The sequence below is a fragment of the Myxine glutinosa genome, chromosome 3, assembly GCF_964187855.1.
Source record: "Myxine glutinosa chromosome 3, kmMyxGlut1.1, whole genome shotgun sequence".
NCBI lineage: Eukaryota > Metazoa > Chordata > Myxini > Myxiniformes > Myxinidae > Myxine > Myxine glutinosa.
This window is the reverse complement of record NC_136263.1, coordinates 193,651,179-193,672,662: the sequence shown is the minus strand read 5'-3', so window position 1 is coordinate 193,672,662 and position 21,484 is coordinate 193,651,179. Positions and strand designations below refer to the sequence as shown.

The 21,484-nt window shown below is 44.8% G+C and overlaps 1 protein-coding gene across 2 annotated transcripts; it reads left to right on the top strand.

Annotated features, from left to right (window-relative positions):
- Positions 1-20,345, top strand: LOC137422921 (tubulin beta-4B chain). Of its 2 annotated transcripts, none has more exons than XM_068109583.2 (7): positions 1-276; positions 9,434-9,542; positions 15,324-15,434; positions 15,563-15,678; positions 15,890-16,018; positions 18,088-18,690; positions 19,656-20,345. In XM_068109583.2, exons 1-7 carry the CDS (start codon positions 220-222, stop codon positions 19,866-19,868), a joined length of 1,338 nt encoding a protein of 445 aa, XP_067965684.1. In that variant the 5' UTR covers positions 1-219; the 3' UTR covers positions 19,869-20,345. The 2 variants fall into 2 exon arrangements, with proteins under 2 accessions (XP_067965684.1, XP_067965686.1); XM_068109585.2 differs by having other exon boundaries at positions 64-276; positions 9,434-12,308.
- Positions 20,346-21,484: the final 1,139 nt, after the last annotated feature.

Here is a 21,484-nt window from a genome sequence, read left to right as displayed (position 1 = left end):
ATCTGGGCGTGGTTTGGCAACGTTGCCATATCTGGGCGTGGTTTGGCAACGTTGCCATATCTGGGCGTGGTTTGGCGCTGTCACTGCTGCTAGGCGTTGGTCGGTGGTTCTCCATTTCGTGCGTCTCCTATTATCCGTTGTCGGTTGGCGATCCGTGGTCCTTTTCGGCTGATACTTTATTTTTAAGGAAACGTTTGTAGTTTGTTGTAAATCAGTATCATGCGTGAGATCGTGCACCTTCAGGCCGGGCAGTGTGGCAACCAGATCGGATCCAAGGTGCGGGTGTCATCGTTCTCTTCCCTTCGTGTTATTGTTTATTGGAATATCATTGACCTGATTATTTAATTTTTTTCAGTTCATTTATTTCATAATGTTTAATTCAGGCAGTGGAAGGGGAATGTAATGATTTAATAGAGGAGTGGAAGGGGAATGGAGTCTGCGCGGTCAGTTTTCGGTAACGAACTCAAAATGGCGACTCTGGCTCGGCACCGGCCTATTGGGTCGTACGTGTCCATATTCCCTGAATTACACCCCACGTGGTTCTCTCTCTGGGGTCGGGTGGATGTTTCTTGTGGTTTCGGATGATTGTCGGGATGAGCCCCGTGAATCCTTGCGGTGTTAAATCATTTGGCGGGAAATCGAGGCGGGATGTTGCACTTCCTCGTGGACAGGGCGACCTCCATGAATCACCTTGGTTCACACGGTGGTGTAGACGAGGTGAGAGAGAGAGAGAGAGAGAGAGAGAGAGCAGTGTGTTTAAATAACCCGTTAATCGTGTTTTTAACAAACAAAAGGATCCGAAGATGCTACTTTCGACCTGAAGGGGGCACAACGTACCAGGATTTGGTGCATTGTGACGTCATTGGGTCGCGTTTCTCGATGGAATCCTTTACCTGGGATACGTTCGGCCCTCTAAATGGCGACTGAGTTTGAACTTTGATTCCTCCTGCATGTAACCTGAACTCGTGTCGTCTCAAAAAGTAGGGCTGCAGTGAAGATGTGTAAAATGGGGGAATATCAGGGGGCTGGGGTTTAGAGAAGTGTCGCACTAAAACAGTTTAGGGGAATACATCGGTTTGATGGTGGAGGTGTGATTTAATGGGATATTTTGAAGGAGAGGAAATGGGATTTCATGTGGAGGAAGGGGAATAACTTATGGAGAGCAAGGTGTGTGATTTGAAAAGGTGTGGAACGAAGAATATGGAGGTGTGATTCATTTAAAGAGCAGGTGGAGGGTGGGGTATAACTTGTGACAAGATGGAATTTGATATTGGGTGGAATGAAGAGGAAGGTGTAATTTAATATTGGGTGGAATGAAGAGGAAGGTGTAATTTAATATTGGGTGGAATGAAGAGTGAGGTGGAATTTAATATTTGGTGGAATGAAGAGAAAGGTGTAATTTAATATTTGGTGGAATGAAGAGGAAGGTGTAATTTAATATTGGGTGGAATGAAGAGGAAGGTGTAATTTGATATTGGGTGGAATGAAGAGGAAGGTGTAATTTGATATTGGGTGGAATGAAGAGGAAGGTGTAATTTGATAATGGGTGGAATGAAGAGGAAGGTGTAATTTGATATTGGGTGGAATGAAGAGGAAGGTGTAATTTGGTGCTTCTGCTTTCTCAGCAATGGATGGAGGTCCTCAATGCCAAACAGGAAATTAGAGCCGTCTCCCTCGACATATCACGTGCCTTCGATACGGTCTGGCACCCCGCTCTGCTCACCAAACTCTCCTCTTTTGGTATCCATGGAAATCTCCACGCATGGCTGGCGGACTTCCTCTCTAGTCGTAGTCAACGTGTGGCCCTGAATGGGTTTCTCTCATCTCCTCTTCCTGTTCAGGCTAGAGTTCCCCAAGGCAGTGTTCTGGCCCTGTGCTTTTTCTGGTCTTCATCAATGATCTCTCTGACTCTTGAAAATCCTCTCTATCTCTTTGCTGATGACTCCACTCTCTGTCGCTCCATTCTTCATCCTTCAGATCGGCACTCTGCAGCCTCCTCACTCTCTGCAGACCTGGACAAAATCACAGACTGGGCAAACAAGTGGAACATGTCTTTCAATCCTGACAAATCTCACACTCTTACGATGTCTCTCCGAAAAGACCGACTGGACAACCCTCCCATCCACTTTCTGAATAATCCTCTCCAAGAAGTTCTGTCACTCAAGCTTTTGGGTCTCACTATCTGCCATGATCTTTCCTGGGAAAACCACATTTCAAATCTGGCCTCCAAAGCCAGTCGCCGACTGGGCATCCTCCGTCGTGCGAAGTCCTTCCTTGGCACACCTGAGCTCCTCACCACATACAAGGCTTTCATCCGCAGCTCAATGGAATACTGCTCTCCCCTCTGCGCTAGTGCACCTGCCTCACACCTAGCTCGTCTTCACGCTGTTGAAACCAAAGCATTCAGAATCATTGGAATCTCCCGCGATGAAGCTAACTCCAAGGGCCTCTCACTCACTCACCGCAGGCAGGTTGGTGGTCTTTCCGTCTTCTACCGACTCCTCTCCGGCCTTGCCCTCCCCCCCCCCCCCCCCCCCCAGCTCTCTCTGGGCTCTGTCCAGCAAATATTCCTACAGGTCGCACAAGATCTACCTGCAACCCTCTTATGGTTAAACTGCCAAAATCAAGACTCTCTGCTCACCTTCACTCCTTCATTCCTCTTTTCTCCCGCCTCTGGAACAAATTCCCTCACTCTCTTCAATCCCACTCCACCCTCCAGGTCTTTAAAACAGCTGTTCACCACCATCTCTTATCTTCCCCCATCCAAAACATTGATCTTTTCTATCCCCGCTAATTTCACCCCAAATCCACTTTTTTGAAATACCAACTTCTGTCCTGGAAGTCCTTGGTGTCCTTGTGTTTGATACTTCTGCCACCCCCCTCCCCCCAAGCCCTCTCCCTCCCACACATCTCCCTGCTCTTAAATGTTGTGTGCCCTCAAGTGTTTGTGTGCTTCCCCTTCTCTTGTCTTCCGCTCCCTCTTTTTATATATTTTGTTTGTCTGGTTGATTTGTTTGTGAAGTAAATGTCAGCTCTTTCACGAGCCTCGATTCAGTATCCAAAAAAAAAAAAAAAATTGATAATGGGTGGAATGAAGAGGAAGGTGTAATTTAATAATGGGTGGAATGAGGAGGAAGGTGTAATTTGATAATGGGTGGAATGAAGAGGAAGGTGTAATTTGATAAATGGGTGGAATGAAGAGTGATGTGTAATTGTCCCCCGGCGCACCGCGGAGCGAAAGGGGGACTATGGTTTTCCCGTCCCTCCGTGCGTGCGTGCGGGCGTGCGTGCGTGCGTAAGCGAAGGACCACATTCGAATTTGGTGAGTGGGTGCAACCCACGTCCAAATCCAAGATGGCCGCCATCATATACGAGGTGTGTTCAAAAAGTATGCGACCTTAATTTGTCGTGCGTAAACGAATGAAGCTAGGGAGGCGTTGATTTGTGCACGTATGTAGGCGATCCTAATGCGCACGCGTGAATTTTTTCCCACCTGCAGAAGCTGTCATTCGACAGCAGACCGCCGATGAGTGAGGAAGTGTAAGTGAGCACTGTCGGATTTTCGTTTTTGACAAAGACGGAAAAACTTGAACAACGCTACTGCATCAAATTTTGTGTAAAGCTTGGCGATTCCCAAGTGGAAACGATCCGCAAGATTCAACAGGCCTTTGGGGACGAAGCAATGAGCACCACACAGATAAAGGAGTGGTACAACCGCTTCAAAGATGGCCGCACATCAGTGGAGAGTGAAGCACGTTCGGGTAGGCCCTCAACATCCCGAAATGAGATCGTCATTGACCAATTGAGGACCCTGGTGATGCAGGATCGTCGAATCACGATCAGAGAACTTGCAGACGAGGTGGGCGTCAGCATTGGATCCGTTCATTCCATTATGAAGGAGGATTTGGGCTTCAGGAGAATCTCAGCGAAGTTCGTACCAAAGCTGCTAACGATTGAGCAGAAGCAACTCCGTTTGGAGATCGCACAGGACATGCTGGAGACTGTGAACAGCGATCCCAGCTTCCTCAACACAGTGATCACTGGCGATGAGTCCTGGGTTTATGGGTACGACCCAGAAACCAAGTTGCAGTCATCACAATGGAAGCATCCAACATCCCCGAGGCCAAAAAAAGCAAAGCAGGTCCGCAGCAATGTCAGTCATGCTGACCGTCTTCTTCGACTCCAGTGGCGTGGTTCATCACGAGTACGCACCACACGGCACAACCATCACCAAGGAGTATTACCAAGAGGTTCTGCGTCGCCTTCGTGACGCTGTGCGACGCAAACGGCCGGACCTGTGGGCAGCGGGCAATTGGCAGCTCCATCACGATAACGCACCCGCCCATTCTTCACATTTGATACAGAGTTTCTTGGCCAAACACAACACACCTGTGCTTCGTCAGGCTCCCTACTCTCCCGACATGGCTCCGTGTGACTTCTGGCTTTTCTCCAAGCTGAAAATGCCCCTGAAAGGGACCAGATTTCAGGCCAGAGAAGACATCATGCGGAATGCGACGGACCAGCTGCGTGCCATCCCAAAAGAGGCGTTGCAGCGCTGCTTCCGACAGTGGCAGAACAGTTGGGAGAAGTGTGTGGCAGCCCAAGGGGACTACTTTGAAGGAGATTAGTGTAAGTTTGTTGTATCTGGATACGAGTATTTTTTATGAACAAAGGTCGGATACTTTTTGAACACACCTCGTATATGTCTGAACCTTGTGAACGAAATATCTTGAAAAATAAGCGAAGTACCAACTTCTAATCTGGTGTGTGGGTGTATCTCGACACACGGAAGAACCCTATTGAAAATTGGGTCGCCACGTCCAAATCCAAGATGGCCGCCGCCATGTATTTCTGAACCTTGTGAGCAGAATAACTTGAAAAATAAGCGAAGTACCAACTTCTAATCTGGTGTGTGGGTGTATCTAGGCATAAGGAAGAACGCTATTGAAAATTGGGTCGCCACGTCAAAATCCAAGATGGCCGCCACCATGTATGTTTGAACCTTGTGAGCGAAATATCATATCATAGCATGTTTTCTGCGTCTTCCATTTTGTCAACTCACATCACTTCCCCGACGGGGGACCTAGGCGTAACGCTTGTTTAATAATGGGTGGAATGAAGAGGAAGGTGTAATTTAATAATGGGTGGAATGAAGAGGAAGGTGTAATTTAATAATGGGTGGAATGAAGAGGAAGGTGTAATTTGATAATGGGTGTAATTTAATGGGGGTGGATTCGGGTAAGGAGGTGTAATTTAATGAGGGGTGGATTAAAAGAATAAGGAGGTGTAATTTAATAATATGGGGTGGAATGAAGGGTTAAGAGGTGTAATCTAATGTTGAGGGGGTATTGTAAAGGTTAAGTTTTGATTTAATAAAGAGGGATGGAATGAAGAGTTAAGAGGTGTAAGCTAATGTTGAGGGGGTATTGTAAAGGTTAAGTTTTGATTTAATAAAGAGGGATGGAATGAAGAGTTAAGAGGTGTAAGCTAATGTTGGGGTATTGTAAAGGTTAAGTTTTGATTTAATAAAGGTTAAGAGGTGTAATCTAATGTTGAGGGGGTATTGTAAAGGTTAAGTTTTGATTTAATAAAGAGGGATGGAATGAAGGGTTAAGAGGTGTAAGCTAATGTTGAGGGGGTATTGTAAAGGTTACGTTTTGATTTAATAAAGAGGGGTGGAATGAAGGGTTAAGAGGTGTAAGCTAATGTTGAGGGGGTATTGTAAAGGTTAAGTTTTGATTTAATAAAGAGGGGTGGAATGAAGGTTAAGAGGCGTAATCTAATGAGGTCAGATTGATAGTGCCAACTCTCCACGGATTACTGACTTCCTCCACACTCTTCACCATTGTGTGGCTCAACGGAATCCTTTCATCTCCTCTCCCTGTCAAGGCTGAAGTTCTCCAAGGAAGTGTTCTGGTCCCATCGTATCAACGAACTCTCTGACTGGAAAGTCCTTTGTCTTTTTGCTGATGACTTTACCCTCTGCCATGACGTACTTCATCCTTTAGTTTAGACAGACAGGCTGCAGCCTCTTCCCTCCTCAAACCTTGACAAAATCACAAACTGGTCAACGACCTAGAACATGTCTTTAAATCCTGGTTACATTCCACCTACACTCAATCTCCGAAAGGACCGTTATGCAAACCTTTCAATCCACTTTATCAACAACCGTATGAGGTTCAGTCTTTCAAACTCCTGGGTCTCGCTCTCAGCCATGATCTCTTGCGCAAGCCAAATTTCCAAGTCTTTCCTTTGTGCACCTGAGCTCCGATCCAACTACAAGGCTTTGTTTTCTTTTTTTCTTTTTTTGTTGCAGGATCGAGGATCGAGGCTCGTGAAAGAGCTAACATTTATCACACAAAAGATCAAACCGACACACTATATAATAAGGGGAGTGGCAGACGAGATGGGGAGAGAAGGGGAAGCACACAAGCACAACATTTGAGAGCAGGGACATCGGGAGATGTGTGGGAGGGAGAGGGCTTGGCGGAGGAGGCGTGGGAAAGAGGGTGCGAGAAGTATAAAACACAAGGACACTGCAAGGACTTCCAGGACAGAAGTTGGTATTTCAAAAAAGTGGATCTGGGATGAAATTAGTGGGGGTAGAAAAGGTCAAGGTTTTGGATGGGGGAAGATAAGAGATGGTGGTGAAGAGCTGTTTTAAAGACCTGGAGGGAGGAGTGGGATTGAAGAGAGTGAGGCAGTTTGTTCCAAAGGTGTAAGAAAAGAGGAATGAAAGAGTGAAGGTGAACAGAGAGTCTTGATTTTTGGCAGTTTTACCATAAGAGGGTTGCAGGCCAATCTTGTGCGACCTGTAGGAATATTTGGGGGACAGAGCCCAGAGAGAGCTGGGGGAGCAAGGCCGGAGAGGAGTCAGTCGAAGACAAAGACCACCAACCTGCCTGCAGTGAGTGAGTGAAAAGCTCTTGGAGTGAGCTTCATAGCGGGAGATTCCAATGATTCTGAAAGCTTTGGTTTCAACAGCGTGAAGCTGAGCTAGGTGTGAGGCATGAGCACCACCCCAGAGGGGAAGGCAGCATTCCATTGAGCTGCGGAATTAAAGCTTTGTATGTGGTGAGGAGCTCAGAAGTGCCCAGAAAGGACTTTGCACGACGGAGGATGCCAGTCGGCGACTGGCTTTGGAAGCCAGCTTGGAAATGTGGTTTTCCCAGGAAAGATCATGGCAGATAGTGAGACCCAAAAGCTTGAGTGACAGAACTTCTTCAAGAGGATTGTTCAAAAAGTAGATGGGAGGGTTTTCCAGACGGTCTTTTCAGAGAGACATAGTGAGAGCGTGAGATTTGTCAGGATTGAAAGACATGTTCCACTTGTTTGACCTGTCTGTGATATTGCCCAGATCTGCAGAGAGTGAGGCTGCAGACTGCCGATCTGAGGGATGAGGAATGGAGCGGCAGAGAGTGGGGTCGTCAGCAAAGAGTTACAGAGAATTTTCAAGAGAGTCGGAGAGATCATTGATGAAGACCAGAAAAAGCACAGGGCCCAGAACACTACCTTGGGGAACTCCAGCCAGAACAGGAAGAGGAGATGAGAGAAACCCATTCAGGGCCACATGATGACTGTGACCAGAAAGGAAGTCTGCAAGCAATGCGTGGAGGTTTCCATGGATACCATGCGAGGAGAGTGGTGAGCAGAGCGGGGTGCCAGACCGTATCGAAGGTACGTGATATGTCAAGGGAGACAGCTCTAATTTCCTGTTTGGCATTGAGGACCTCCATCCATTGGTGAGACAGCAGAAGCAGCATGCCCAGAGTAGAATGACCTATTGACCTGGTCTGAATCCAAAATGATGATCCTAGATCAAGCCATTGCAGAAGATGAAAGATTTGATGTCAGAATGTTCAGAATTTGATGCTTCACTACAACGAAGGAGCTGTCAGTGCCTGGTAATTGTATTTCAGAATAAAAGGGTTAAAAATAACCATTTTATCCACCACCTCCATGCATGCTCCTTCTCCTATGGAAACTTGGACTTCAAAATTGTTTTGTCAAGTGTTACAGCTTGACACCATGGAAACAGACATCAAAGATCATTGGAATGATGAAGCTTGGTTTGGGGGCCTACCACTTTGCCATCGCAGAGAAGTTGGTGGTCTCTGTCTTCTACCACCTCCTCTCTCACAGGTTTTGCACCCTCTGCTCTGTCCATGCTTTGTCCTCTCCACCCCTCTCCCCGGTTTCTGCAAGGCACACGTTCTCTACCAGCAATCCCCTTCTGGTGATCTCCCAAAATCCAGGATCATGGCTCGCTTTCACACTCATGCGTCCCTCTTTTCTGGTCCCACCTGTGGAACCAACTCCCACATTCTCCTCAATTTCAGTCTTCCCTCCAGGTTTTCATGGCAGCCATTTACCATTTCAGATCTTCCCAAACCCATGATGTTTTCTATCCCTGATAAACCACCTCAACCCCAAATTTCCTGTTTTTAACTCAACTGGACTATAGTCCAGTTGAGTTCATCACATACTGAACCGTCCGTCGTCGTCGTCGTCTGTCATCCGTTAACTTTTTGACGTTAACACTTCAGCATCCACAAATATCAACCGATTCTGATCAAACTTGACATGCAGCATCCTTACCCCAAGGACCAGGTTGGTATTACATTTCAGCCCGATCCGTTGAAAAATGGCGGACTTAGGCGACCATTTTGTTTTTGGTCATGAAAACGACGTCGACACTCTGGCGTCCACAAATATTAACAGATTTTGATCAAACTTAGAATGTTTAACCCTTACCACACAAGGTAGGTTGCTATTGCATTCCAACCCAATCCGTCACAAAATGGCCGCCATATTGTTTTCAGCTCAAACGACGTTAAGACTTTAACATCCACAAATATTTATGGATTTTGATCAAACTTGGTGTGTGAGACTCTTACCACACAAGGTAGTCAAATCTAGTACAGACAACTGACCTACTTTAAAGTTGTCCAGTCAGTTCAGTTGAGTTCTGCTTCCCTGGAAGCTCTAGTTTCCTTTCCGAGTTTGCTTCTGTATCCATCTTGTCCACCCTCCCCTACCCTTTTCCTTTTTGTCCTTCCAGTCTCGGTCTATTTTATTCCTTGGACAAGCCCCTCCACCCCCACTCTTTCTGCTGTTATTTTTATTTTTGTTTTTTTCCTGTGTTCAAACTCTTCCCCGAGCCTTGCCTTTGTATACATAAAATAAGGGGAACACCTCAAGAGTAAGGTCTGGTATAATGAGGAAGGGGTGCACTGAAAGGTAAATACATGGGATTTAATAATGAGGGTATTGAATGGAAATTTGTTACGAATAGTGAGCAAGATGGGATTTAATAAAGGGGTTGGAAGTTGAATTTTACGCAGTTTGAGGTGTGATTTAATGAGATGGGATGCTGATTCTGCTCTTCCTCCGCGCATGTGGTCCTTTCAATGCTGTTTCCATCTTTTCTCAGTTCTGGGAAGTGATCAGCGATGAGCACGGCATCGACTCCACCGGGAGCTACCAGGGGGACAGTGACCTGCAGCTTGAACGCATCAACGTGTACTACAATGAGGCGCAGGGTACGTTGTGTCATAATGTTTTTTGTGCCATGTGACTTGCCAGTCAAACCGCATTTTTGTACCACTTTTAATGTCAAACTGCAGTAAATATGATGTAAACCCTTTAATCTTTGTTGATGAACGAGTTGAGCACTGACAGTATACACAGACTTTCCTATTAACACTTCATTGGCTGGAGACTAGACGGAGTGGTGCGCCCCATTTGGCTAATTGTTTGGTTGTTTTGAGGTTCCTCTGTATATCACATTGGCTCCTTTGGTGAAATTGACCGCTACTCTCCAAACCCACCAAAATATTGGGCCATTACGTATTTTTGGAACCTGCGTTAAATTTTTTATTTATTTGGATATTGATATCGGAAAAAAAACAAACAATACTAATGGAGCTTAATATATACACCGTTAAAAGTAAATAATGACCTCAGACGAAGACATTTATCATGACATGGGTTTAAGCTGTAGGTTCTCAAAGTGGTCCCTACTGCCCCCCAGTGGGTGCTGGGAATCTTCAGGGGGGCGCTCCAGAGTTAACGGGCGGTAGGGGGCGCTTGCAATGATTTGGGGGGTACTGCCGATTTAGAGGAGCAGCGGCAATTTGGAGCGCTCATTGGGCTTCCTGCAGTCTGAACAGGTTACCTGGCGCCATTCGGCAAATTGGCCATCCAATCAACGACCACATCCCCCTCCCCCTCCGCATGGTTTTTATGATCACATATTCGCTGATGTCGTGTAGGTATTTTCTTGTCCATACATGCTCACGCAACAAACATGATAGTGTATGACACCAGTGAAATACTATTGGCCGCCAATGCGGCCAATAGTACAACACTAATTTTTGTCACGTGGTGCCATTTCAACCAATCGGCTTGCAAGAATCTTTTTATGCGGGATATAATACACTCTATTCGTGCTGGACTATTCAACGTGCCTGGTTCAACTTTACAGCCTGGCCTGGCCAGCACAGACATTGGGCAAGGTATGAACAGTCGGTGTTAGCGCTGGTGTTAGTCTTTCGACATTTTGGCGTGTTGATTTCGTTATTCAAAAAAGCTTCACGTCCGGTCGGCCTCATAGAAAAAGTGTCGTCAGTATTCCGTTGAATACATCAAGTATGGATTCATTCCATCTCCGACGAACAAACAGTTACCGATGTGTTTGTTGTGTGGTATCACGCTGTCCAATGAAGCAATGAAACCATCTCGACTGAGCATGTACCACTTTCCCCGGTTGGCAAAGGAAACTGCTGTGTCTGATGAAGAGCTGCTCGTTTATTGCAATCACCTTGAGAAGATTCGTGGAGATATGGAGCAGCGTTTCAGAGACATGCTGGAAATGTCGGTGCCAGCATGGGTGATCAACCCATTCAAATGTGACATTCAAGATGTGAAGCGCGAATTACAGGACGAAATTATCAACCTGCACAATGACGAGGCGAAGGCAAGATTCTCGCAGCATGAATACGGTAAATTCTGGATTCTGGAGCGGGGCGAATACCCCGCAATGTGGACAGAGGCAGAACTGCTGCTGATGGCGTTCCCCACATCATACCTCGTTGAAAGAGGGTTCAGCGCCGTGATGGTGCTGCTGACCAAGTATCGAAACCGCCTTGACATTACCAAGAGGGGCGATCTGCGTCTCTACCTCACCGAGATGGAGCCAGACGTTCGTAATCTCGCAGCGAGTCACCAGGCCCACCCTTCACACTAACGGTATTTGGGCCTGTGATAACAGATTCCCAGTTTGCCTCACCTGGACCTGTTCTGCTGAAACATTGTAGGTCTTGCAAAAGAAAATAAAAAATAAAGTAAAATATTATTCAGAAAATATTTGGCTTCTGTTATTTTTGCTTTCTAGCTACATAAATACTGGGTGTCAGACCACGAACGATAGGACAAGGGGGGCATTGAGCCGGTTCAAGGGGGCAGAAGGGGGCGGTAGTCCAAGAAAGTTCGAGAACCACTGGTTTAAGCCCTGCTTTAGAGAATGACACTTGGTTATTTGGGCAGTGTATAAGGCAACAGAGCGCTCCCTCAATCTGAGAAACATCTTCACAAGGCCAGTGACGCTTGTCGGCATCCTTTCAACTGTCGCTTTGGTCATTTTATAATGAAGGGAAAACTTGTAGGGAGGGCATGGTGATTGTTTATTTGACAGCTCCGAGTGAGTATTTGGCTTCGCATGGCTGTATGCACCAACATGGCAGCCGTATGATTTTTTCATGTTGAAATCGTGGGTGAAGTCTGGCAAGCTGTCCAACCAATGGGTGGAATGGAATGTTGCACACAGCTGGCCTAATGAGCGCATTGTAACATTTTAAACTAGACTGGACTATGTCCAGCTGAGTTTTTGTCAACACCCAGTGTCTGTCTGTAAACTAATTCGACGTCTACACTCAGTCACAAATGTTGATGAAGTTTGATTAAACTTGTTATGCAGCATCTTTAAAACAAACTAGTTTGGGATTGCATTTGGGCATTGCACGCCCAAAGATGGGCGTGGCAGGGCGGCTTTATTGAAAAATCAATTTTTGTCATATATTTTTAGCACATATAAACTATATAGTTTGTGGTTCTATTATGCATATATTCTAACCATATTGATACAGACCAGTTGAGTTCAGGTTCCCTGGAACCTCTCGTTTTTTTTTTTTTGTGTTCCTCGATGCAAATCGGAGTCTGACAAGTGTTCGTTAGAGGAGAAGATATGAAGACATGAAGAAATATCAGTGGATGAGGTGTCGAGTTTCTACCATTTTCTGTTGATGCAAGTGAGCGGTGGCAGTGTATATATAACGCACACACACTTTTAGCAATAGATGCAAAAATGTGGTATTTATAACTGCTAATATAATCTGGTATTTACAAATTCTCGTACTGTGTTTAAAAATCCACAATTTATCTCGTATTAGCAGGAGTACTATGTGTTGCCCGGCGATGTTCTAATCCTGTTGGCATTTTGAAGAAATAAAAAAAAAAAAAAAAATCTTTTTTCAATTTATTTGTAGGTGCCTAAAACACTCCCACCTACATCCAAAAAGGAAAATTAATATTTAATACAATATTGCACGCATACACACACTAATAGGGTATAATGTAATATTACCTTTCACATAACTGTTGAGGCTCAGGCACCATAGTGATTTTAAAAAAGAAAGGTTTTCCAAAAAAACAAAACATTTTCTTCAAAATTTTCAATTTTTTTATTTATAATTTTTTGCCCAAAACGCTCCTGCAAGCTTGATGATCTGTTCAGCCGTCTGAGAAAAATGGAAACGCACTAACGGCTCGTCTTATAGATTTGGAAACTAACAACAAAAAAAACAAGAAAGAGCAATCAGAGCTTGCAGACCCTCACCAGGACACGTTTTTAGTGTTTTTTAAAGCTTTTGTATTAAAACAAATATGGCGGCCGAACCCCTGACCGATGACTTCACCTTTATTTATTTATGGTTTTCTCCACCAATCTATCCCTAGATGATGCTCAAGAAATTTAATCTTGATTGGATTAAGTTTTGTACTTGTCGAATTATGACGTCATAATGGAGGCACCTATGAAATCATTAACATGTTATTCCCCATGGAGAGTGCTTTACAATGAGCAATGTCTCAATCTTTTCTATGCAGCACTTTCGGAGATATGAAGGTGCAAAGTTTTTCTGTTTTTCCAATATGCCCCCGTACCATGTGACCTATGACATCATAATTATTTTAAAATATTATACAAGAGGAGGTGCACCTATGGTGAAAATGTCCTGTCAATCGGATGAACTGTTGCAGAGAAAAATCATTTATTCTGGCGAGATAGACAGACAGACAGACAGACAGACAGACAGACAGACAGACAGACACACACACACACACACACACACACAGACAGACTTAAATGCAATATCTTCTCCTCGAACGAGCACTATTAACCCTTTGTGTACGGATGACGTCCAGTGCCGCAACCCGCGAAAAAGTTTTGAGTACGGATGACGTTACTACACGTCATCGACTATCTATCTATAATTCCACTAATCTCTGTGTGTATGTTTGTTTGTTTGTTTGTTTGTCTGTGACCGCTGTTTCTCGACAACTACCGGTCCGATATACTTGAAACTTGCCAGGTATATTGCTGGGGACCCGAGGATGTGCCTTTTCAAGGTTTCATATTAATCGGACAATTACTTACCGAGCTATGTCCAAAAAACGATTCAACCAATCAGAGAGCAGCGAGCTATCGCGTGTGCCGAACGTGGCGAACACACTCTGCCTCGGATGGCACATTTGAGAGCGTATTCATTTATTTCCCGTCGGCAAACTATGTTGCCGTTAAACTATGTTTTAAAACTAATTAAAACTAATTTGCGATTCATCGTAACTGCGATTTGCGACCTTCCGGACAGTGAGGACTGCACTTCCGGCATCCAATCACAGAACGCGTTATTGCGTAGGCGTGGCCGATGTGAGAGCGAGCTGATGCTGAGCCCAGCGCGTGCGCCATTACGGTACGTAATTCGATTTCTTCCGGAGAAAATAATAATTTCTCGATTTCTTATGCGCATTATTTCTCCCAATTCAGTCAGAGCGAAGGGCGGAAGCGAAGAGCGTTGTTTTTTTTGTTTACGGGCGGGGTAGAGCGTACGGGTAGCGTTTTTTTGTTTTTTTGGCACATTTGAGAGCGTATTCATTTATTTCACGTTGGCAAACTATGTTGCCGCTATGTTGGCGTTAAACTATGTTTTAAAACTAATTAAAACTAATTTGCGATTCTTTCGCTTTCCTGCGCATTTGTGCACGCTATGGCGATTTCTTTACCAAACTCCGCAAGCCGTTCGCTTTGGACCAAACCATTTCATGTAAATAGAGGGGGGGGATTGTCACCGTACTCGCAAGCCGTTCGCTTTGGACCAAACCATTTCATGTAAATAGAGGGGGGGGATTGTCACCGTACTCGCAAGCCGTTAGCTTTGGACCAAACCATTGCATGTAAATAGAGGGGGGGGGGGATATACTTTTAGATATATATATATAGTACGGGCATGCCCTAGTACCTTTAAATAGATCGTCAGTACGTGGTTGCATTCCCGTACCAAAATGCCAAATTAATCCCGTTTTATCAAACTTAGAGGTTCGTGAATTGTTTTTTTTTTGTTTTGTTTAGGTTGCTGGGCATCCCGGGATTATCAAAAAAAAAATCCCGTACTCAAAGGGTTAGTAACAGCTCCCTTTTTCTTTTTTTCTTTTTTGTATACAAGATTGAGGCTCGTGTAAGAGCTATCATTAATCGCACAAAAAACAAAAACGGACACATAAAACGTATAAAGGGAGCAGGAGACAAGATGGGGGGGGGGGGAGAGAGAGAGGGGGGAGCACACAAGTACAACAGTAGAGAACAGACATCGGGAGATCTGTGGGAGGGAAAGTGCTTGTGGGGAGGAGGCATAAAACACATGGACACTGCTCGGACTTCCAGGAAAGAAGTCGGTATTTAAAAAAAAAAGTGGATCTGGGGTGAATTAACGGGGGTAGAAAAGATCAATGTTTTGGATGGGGGAAGATAAGAGATGGTGGTGAACAGCTGTTTTAAAGACCTGGAGGGAGGAGTGGGATTGAAGAGAGTGAGGGACTCCAAATCCTACTCCAAATGATTAATTGTGACAGCCATCTCCTGACTTTGGAATATTTGATAATGTCTGTGCCGCATTCCCGATTGGTTGTCTTTTATGAGCAATGGTAGTAGTTGCTTGGTTCTATTGGAAGCTTGCAGGTTACAAACTTTTTGATGTGTGTGTTTGCAGCAAACAAGTACGTTCCGCGTGCTGTCCTGGTGGATCTCGAGCCGGGAACCATGGATTCCGTACGCTCTGGTCCATTTGGGCAAATATTCAGACCGGATAACTTTGTGTTTGGTGAGCTACTCCGTCGTCTTCCGCATTCCATCGCAACGTGCCTGTTTTTGTTTTTTTACGTGTACCTAAGCCTGTTTGAGCTGATTCTTCCATCTTTTTTTGCACCTGAAGATGCTGTGTTGTTTCAGGCCAGAGCGGTGCTGGAAATAACTGGGCTAAGGGTCATTACACGGAGGGTGCAGAGCTGGTCGACTCCGTACTGGACGTTGTGCGCAAGGAAAGTGAAAGTTGTGACTGCTTGCAGGTGAGATCCCTGTGCATTTGATTTGATGATGCTGTGTTTGAGGATTTGTTGATTACCTTGTTTGTTAATATCTCACCTGGACTTGCAACGAGGTTGTGGAAAGGAGTCTAGTGGTTTGGGTTTCATTCGAGCAAGTGAACAAATAATTCGCCTAAGTTGTGTGCGCTTATTTTGACAACAAAATGTTACAATGAGTTGCGTTGAATGACAGGGTTTCCAGCTGACTCATTCGCTGGGTGGCGGCACTGGCTCCGGGATGGGGACGTTGCTCATCAGCAAGATCCGCGAAGAGTACCCCGATCGCATCATGAACACCTTCAGCGTGGTGCCTTCCCCAAAGGTATGTACTGTGTCCAGTCATTATGCAGTTAAGGCTTGATGAGCTTGTGATATTACAAGTTTGTTGGAGTCCAAGTGCGTCTTGATCCTGAGTTGCGCGGACTCGGCTGAACCAGCACACGTGCTGTGATTATACAAATACAAGGGCTGTGAAACATGACTATGTCAACCCTAAACTAGAGAGGTTCCAGGGAACCTGAACTCAACTGGTCTATATCAATATGGTTAGAATATGCATACGAGAACCACAAACTATATAGTTTTTATGTGCTAAAAATATATGACAAAAATTGATTTTTCAATATGGCCGCCCTGCCGCGCCCATTTTTGGGCGTGCAACGCCCAAATGCAATCCCAAACTAGTTTGTCTTAAAGATGCTGCGTAACAAGTTTCATCAAATTTCATCAATATTTGTGACTTTTAGAGCGTAGACGTCGAATTGTTGACAGACGACAGACAGACAGATGACAAACGGACGACGGACACTGGGTGTCAACAAAAACTCAGCTGGACATGGTCCAGTTGAGTTAAAAAATAAAGTGCAAACAAATGCAAGTGTTTGTACCAAGTAGACTGTTGTACTCCCATTGGTGTTACACCAATTATTTGTGCCCTTCCAGAGAGTAAGAAGACTAAATATGAAATATAGGGAATAACAATGAAATCAGCGTTGAGCTTGGTCCCTAAATTGATGAACGCCCCATTTGTTTTTGTCCAGTGAAAGGACGCTTGAACCCTTGCTCTAAAGGGCATACTGTGGTTTAGAGTGTTGAAAGGGTCAATATCTATAGTGGTTTAAAAGGTCATATGGGATCTAAAGGGCACATTCCAATTGTAGTTTGGATCTAAGGGGTCTAAACAGCCGAAAGGTCTTCAGGTGCAAGTGGTCAATCTGGTTTATAGGGCCTTGCAGAGTCATTTGGGATCTAAAGGTCTGTGGGGTTGAAGAGGTCTACTGGTACATTCAAAAAGTATTTCAGGTCTTAAAAGGTCTAAGGTTTTAATGGTCTATCTATTGGGTTTAAAGGGTGTGTTTCAATCGTACTCTGGATTTTTAAGTCTAAAAGGTTGAATGAATGAATGAATGAATGATCGTTTTAAGGCCATTTTCCCCGCTAGATCGGGGGTTAGCCTCCCGGTCGGGGGTTTAAGTCTAAAAGATTCAAGGGTCTTATATAATAACCACCTTTAGAGGCCATTTTTCCCCGCAAGCGGGGGTTGGCCTTTTTCGGGAACCGTGGTTGTTGTTGTTTTTCGGTCCCCTTTTTGAAGCGATGTTTTACAGCCGGATGCCCTTCCTGACGCCAACCCTTTTTGCCGCCTTTAACGACAAACAGGGTCTTAAAAGGTCTAAAAGGTCTACAGGTATGTAAGGGGTCTGTTGTGGTTTTAAAGGTCTTTGGGGTACAAAGGGTACATCCCAAAAGTAGTTGGAGGTCTAAAAGGTGAATATGGCCTTAAAAGGTTGAAAGTGGTGAAAGGGTCTTAAAAGGACTGTCCCCTCTGTCACCACCTACTCCCCTTCCCCTTTTTCCCCATTCTTCAAAGCAAGGGGTTAATGTAGTTCGGGGAGCTTATGGGATGGCGTGTCGTTCGTCTGTCGGTCTGTTCTGAAACTGCTGGGGGGATTGTGACCAAACTTGGCTAAAATGATATTTGGTAAGTTGCAACTGAAGGTTTTTTTTCCATGGCATTAAAAACATCAGGGTATATGGGGGGTAGGTGGGGTTAAAGTGGGTCCAGGTTTGGCCAGACACCAATGACAATTCTGGTGTTGCATCTAACCCTCTTCAGTACGTACCAGTTGTTTTGAGGCCTATAACTACTCACCTTTCAGCAGTTTTTCGAGTTTGTTTTTCTTGGGGTATGGAATTGTCTAGTTTGGTTGTGGATTTGTAACAGTAGATGGTGTACTTGTGCTCGGAATGGCAGTGATCTACTGATCCACCAATGCTTTCCTACAAGAGAATTGATTGCTGGCTTTTTGTTGTCATTTTCCCCTGAAACATGGGTCGCTTGCTCAGTTGTCAAGTTTTCCTTTAATTCCGACACTTGTTTCCATTTTCCAGGTGAGTGACACGGTTGTGGAGCCGTACAACGCCACGCTTTCAGTCCATCAGCTCGTCGAAAACACTGATGAAACATACTGCATTGACAATGAGGCGCTGTACGACATCTGCTTCCGTACTCTCAAGTTGACAACACCTACGTATGGAGACCTCAACCACTTGGTGTCGGCAACGATGAGCGGTGTAACGACCTGTCTGCGTTTCCCTGGCCAGCTCAACGCCGACCTGCGAAAATTGGCCGTAAATATGGTCCCGTTCCCTCGACTGCACTTCTTCATGCCAGGGTTCGCTCCGCTCACGTCTCGTGGCAGCCAACAGTACCGCGCGCTCACCGTGCCCGAGCTCACGCAGCAGATGTTCGATGCCAAAAACATGATGGCGGCTTGCGACCCGCGACACGGTCGCTATCTCACCGTCGCCGCAATTTTCCGTGGCCGCATGTCGATGAAGGAGGTGGATGAGCAAATGTTGAACGTGCAGAACAAGAACAGCAGTTACTTCGTGGAGTGGATCCCAAACAACGTCAAGACCGCCGTGTGCGACATCCCTCCACGTGGCTTAAAGATGTCCTCCACTTTTATTGGGAATTCCACCGCCATACAGGTTTGCACAGTTCGAAGTGGGCAAGCCTTTGTTCAATATGACGCTTGTTGCCCTCACCAGAGGAGAGGGTATTGCATTTGGGTTTGTCTGTCTGTTTGTCCGTACATAATAAATATGCTTTTCTCTGCAACCGTTGGTCCGATTGACAGGAATTTGTCACGATAGGTGCAGCAACTCCTGTAGAACTTTTTTACGATAATTGACTTCATAGGTCACGTGGTTTGGCCGCCATCTTGGAAAAAACGAAAAAATTTGCACCTCCATCCAAAAGTGCTGAATAGAAAAAATTGACATGCCTCATTGTAAAGAACTCTCCATGGGGAATAAAATATGTTAATGATGTCATCGGTGCCTCCATTACGGACGTCATAATTCCACAAGTACAAAACCTCATCTGATCAAGATGAAATTTCTTGAGCATAATCTAGGAATAAATTAGTGGAGAAAAAAATTATAATAATCACATCATCTGACACGTGGTTTGGACGCCATATTTGTTTTAACACAAAAGCCTTAAAACCACTGAAAATACATCCTGGCGAGGGTTTGCAATCCGATTGCTCTTCCTTGTTTTATGTTTTTATTTTGGGCCCCTACTGGTTTCACTGGAGGGGATTTTCGGTTTGCTCTGTCTTTCTGTGTTTGTCTGTCCGTCTCTCCTGTGTTTTTCCAGACTTTTTCCCTTGCCTTTTAAAATATTGAACTTAAACTTGGTACATGGCTTCAATACAAGTTACAGAAACCAATTTATTCTGCAGCTTTGCATACATAAAACAATTTTTCCCTCCTGTATATGGGACCAGTTGGGGACATGTATTGCAAAGCAATTCTCCCTCTTAATTGTTTTGTACCTTTTCCTCTCGCAATCTTTTATCAACGCTGGCCTAGTTGACACAGGTCCATGTAATAACCCATCTATGCTCCCCGTTGTCTAATAATCCTTACGTCTATTCCCCGTCATGCAGGAGCTCTTCAAGCGTATATCGGAGCAGTTCACGGCCATGTTTCGTCGCAAGGCCTTTCTTCACTGGTACACAGGCGAGGGTATGGATGAGATGGAGTTCACCGAGGCCGAGAGCAACATGAACGACCTCGTGTCCGAGTACCAGCAGTACCAGGAAGCCACAGCTGAGGATGATGGTGATTTTGAGGAGGATGTTGAAGATGAAGTGCAGTAATTCACCTTTTTGAGACATTGGAACACCGTTTGCAGGGCTTTATAGTCGGTTAAGAAGTTGTTTAAACTGCATGGTTTGATACCTTTCAACGCTCGCTTTCAAGGGCTTGTTAAAACATTCTTACGTTTTGGGGCCATCTATTTATTGTGTACTTTAATAACCTCTTCCATTTCCAATCTCTTCCAACCCCCTCCCCTCCTCTTCCACCCTCTATTCCGACCTCTTCTCGGATCGAGCCTACGTAATAAATAGAGGGTCCTTTTTGGGTAACATTGATGGAGTGCATTGTTGATTTCGTTTCTCGAGTATAAGGAGTGATGGATGGTGATGTCGGGATGTTTGTCAACCATGATGATGGTTTTACCACTATTTGTCGTCACCCACTGACATCTGTGGTCCTTTTTGTGATTGGGTTTTAGTGTTGCCTCGTGTATTGATGTGCTCGAACATTACTTCAATAAAGGCATTTTTATTGCATTTTTTGGGGCTTTTTGATCATGCATAAGTTTTTTGTCGGTATACAAAAACAGGTGTGGTGAGAAAGTGTAGAACTTTGGGAAGTGAAAGGACTTTTCTTTAAACCCTTTTGCATGCTTTATCAAAATGTTCTTCCTCTCTGCTTCTTCTGTTGGACCTGAACAACATCAGCGTAAACCCATGGTGATTCGGAAGCAAACTCTGCAAGATCGTGGTACAGGGTGTTTAAAAAAAGAAGAAGAAAAAGGACTGAGTTTCATTGCAGAAAAATTACAAAAGGTAGCAAGTTCAGTGGTGCATTGATGGAAAGCATACACCATGCCATTTTCAAATCGCTCATTATATCACTTGTAATTGACATTTTCAATGTGTGCTCCACTTCTATTCAAACAGGCTTTGATCCTGACTCCAACATTCTCCACAACTTTGCAATTGGCTGGAGTGGTAGCCTAACGGTAGTCCTCCACTTCCTGTTTCAGGACAGCCAGGGTTCGTGGTTTGTTGGCGTAAACTTGACCTTTGGCAGCACCCCAAAAGAAAATTGGCACCCCTTTATATAAACTTTTCTTGAGCATTACTTGGCCTCCGAAGAACACAAGGGTAGTGCATTATGCACACGAGATTATTTTTTTTGAACGTCCCTTCTTTTCTATACTTTGCCATATGGCACATACCCTCATATAAAGGGGCCTTTTCTATGCCCCTGGCATTTTCCCCAAGAATGTCCCTTATTTTCTATAGTTTGCCACAAGATATAGAAATCCAGAAGATATTTCCCCAAGAACTACAAATTATCATTACCCAGTACAGTAGGCCTGGTTGCTAGTGTTAATCACATTTCTTGCACGATTGTGTCAGTTTCTGTGGTTTGGCTGAGTGCCATGACGAGGACGGGACTACATAACTGGGTTCAAAACCAAATGCTATTATTTAATGCTGTTCTCAGTCGCGAGGAAGACCTTAGGCATTCTTTCCACCCTTCATCATGGCAGGGAACAGTACGTCTTCGAAGCGAAAGAAAAATTTCACTAATGCTGAAAATTTCTGCTGTGCGAAGAGTATGAAAAGCACATTGGTGTCATCGTATCGAAGTTTTCTGCCGCCGTTTCGAACAGAAAGAAGCATGACGCATGGGTTAA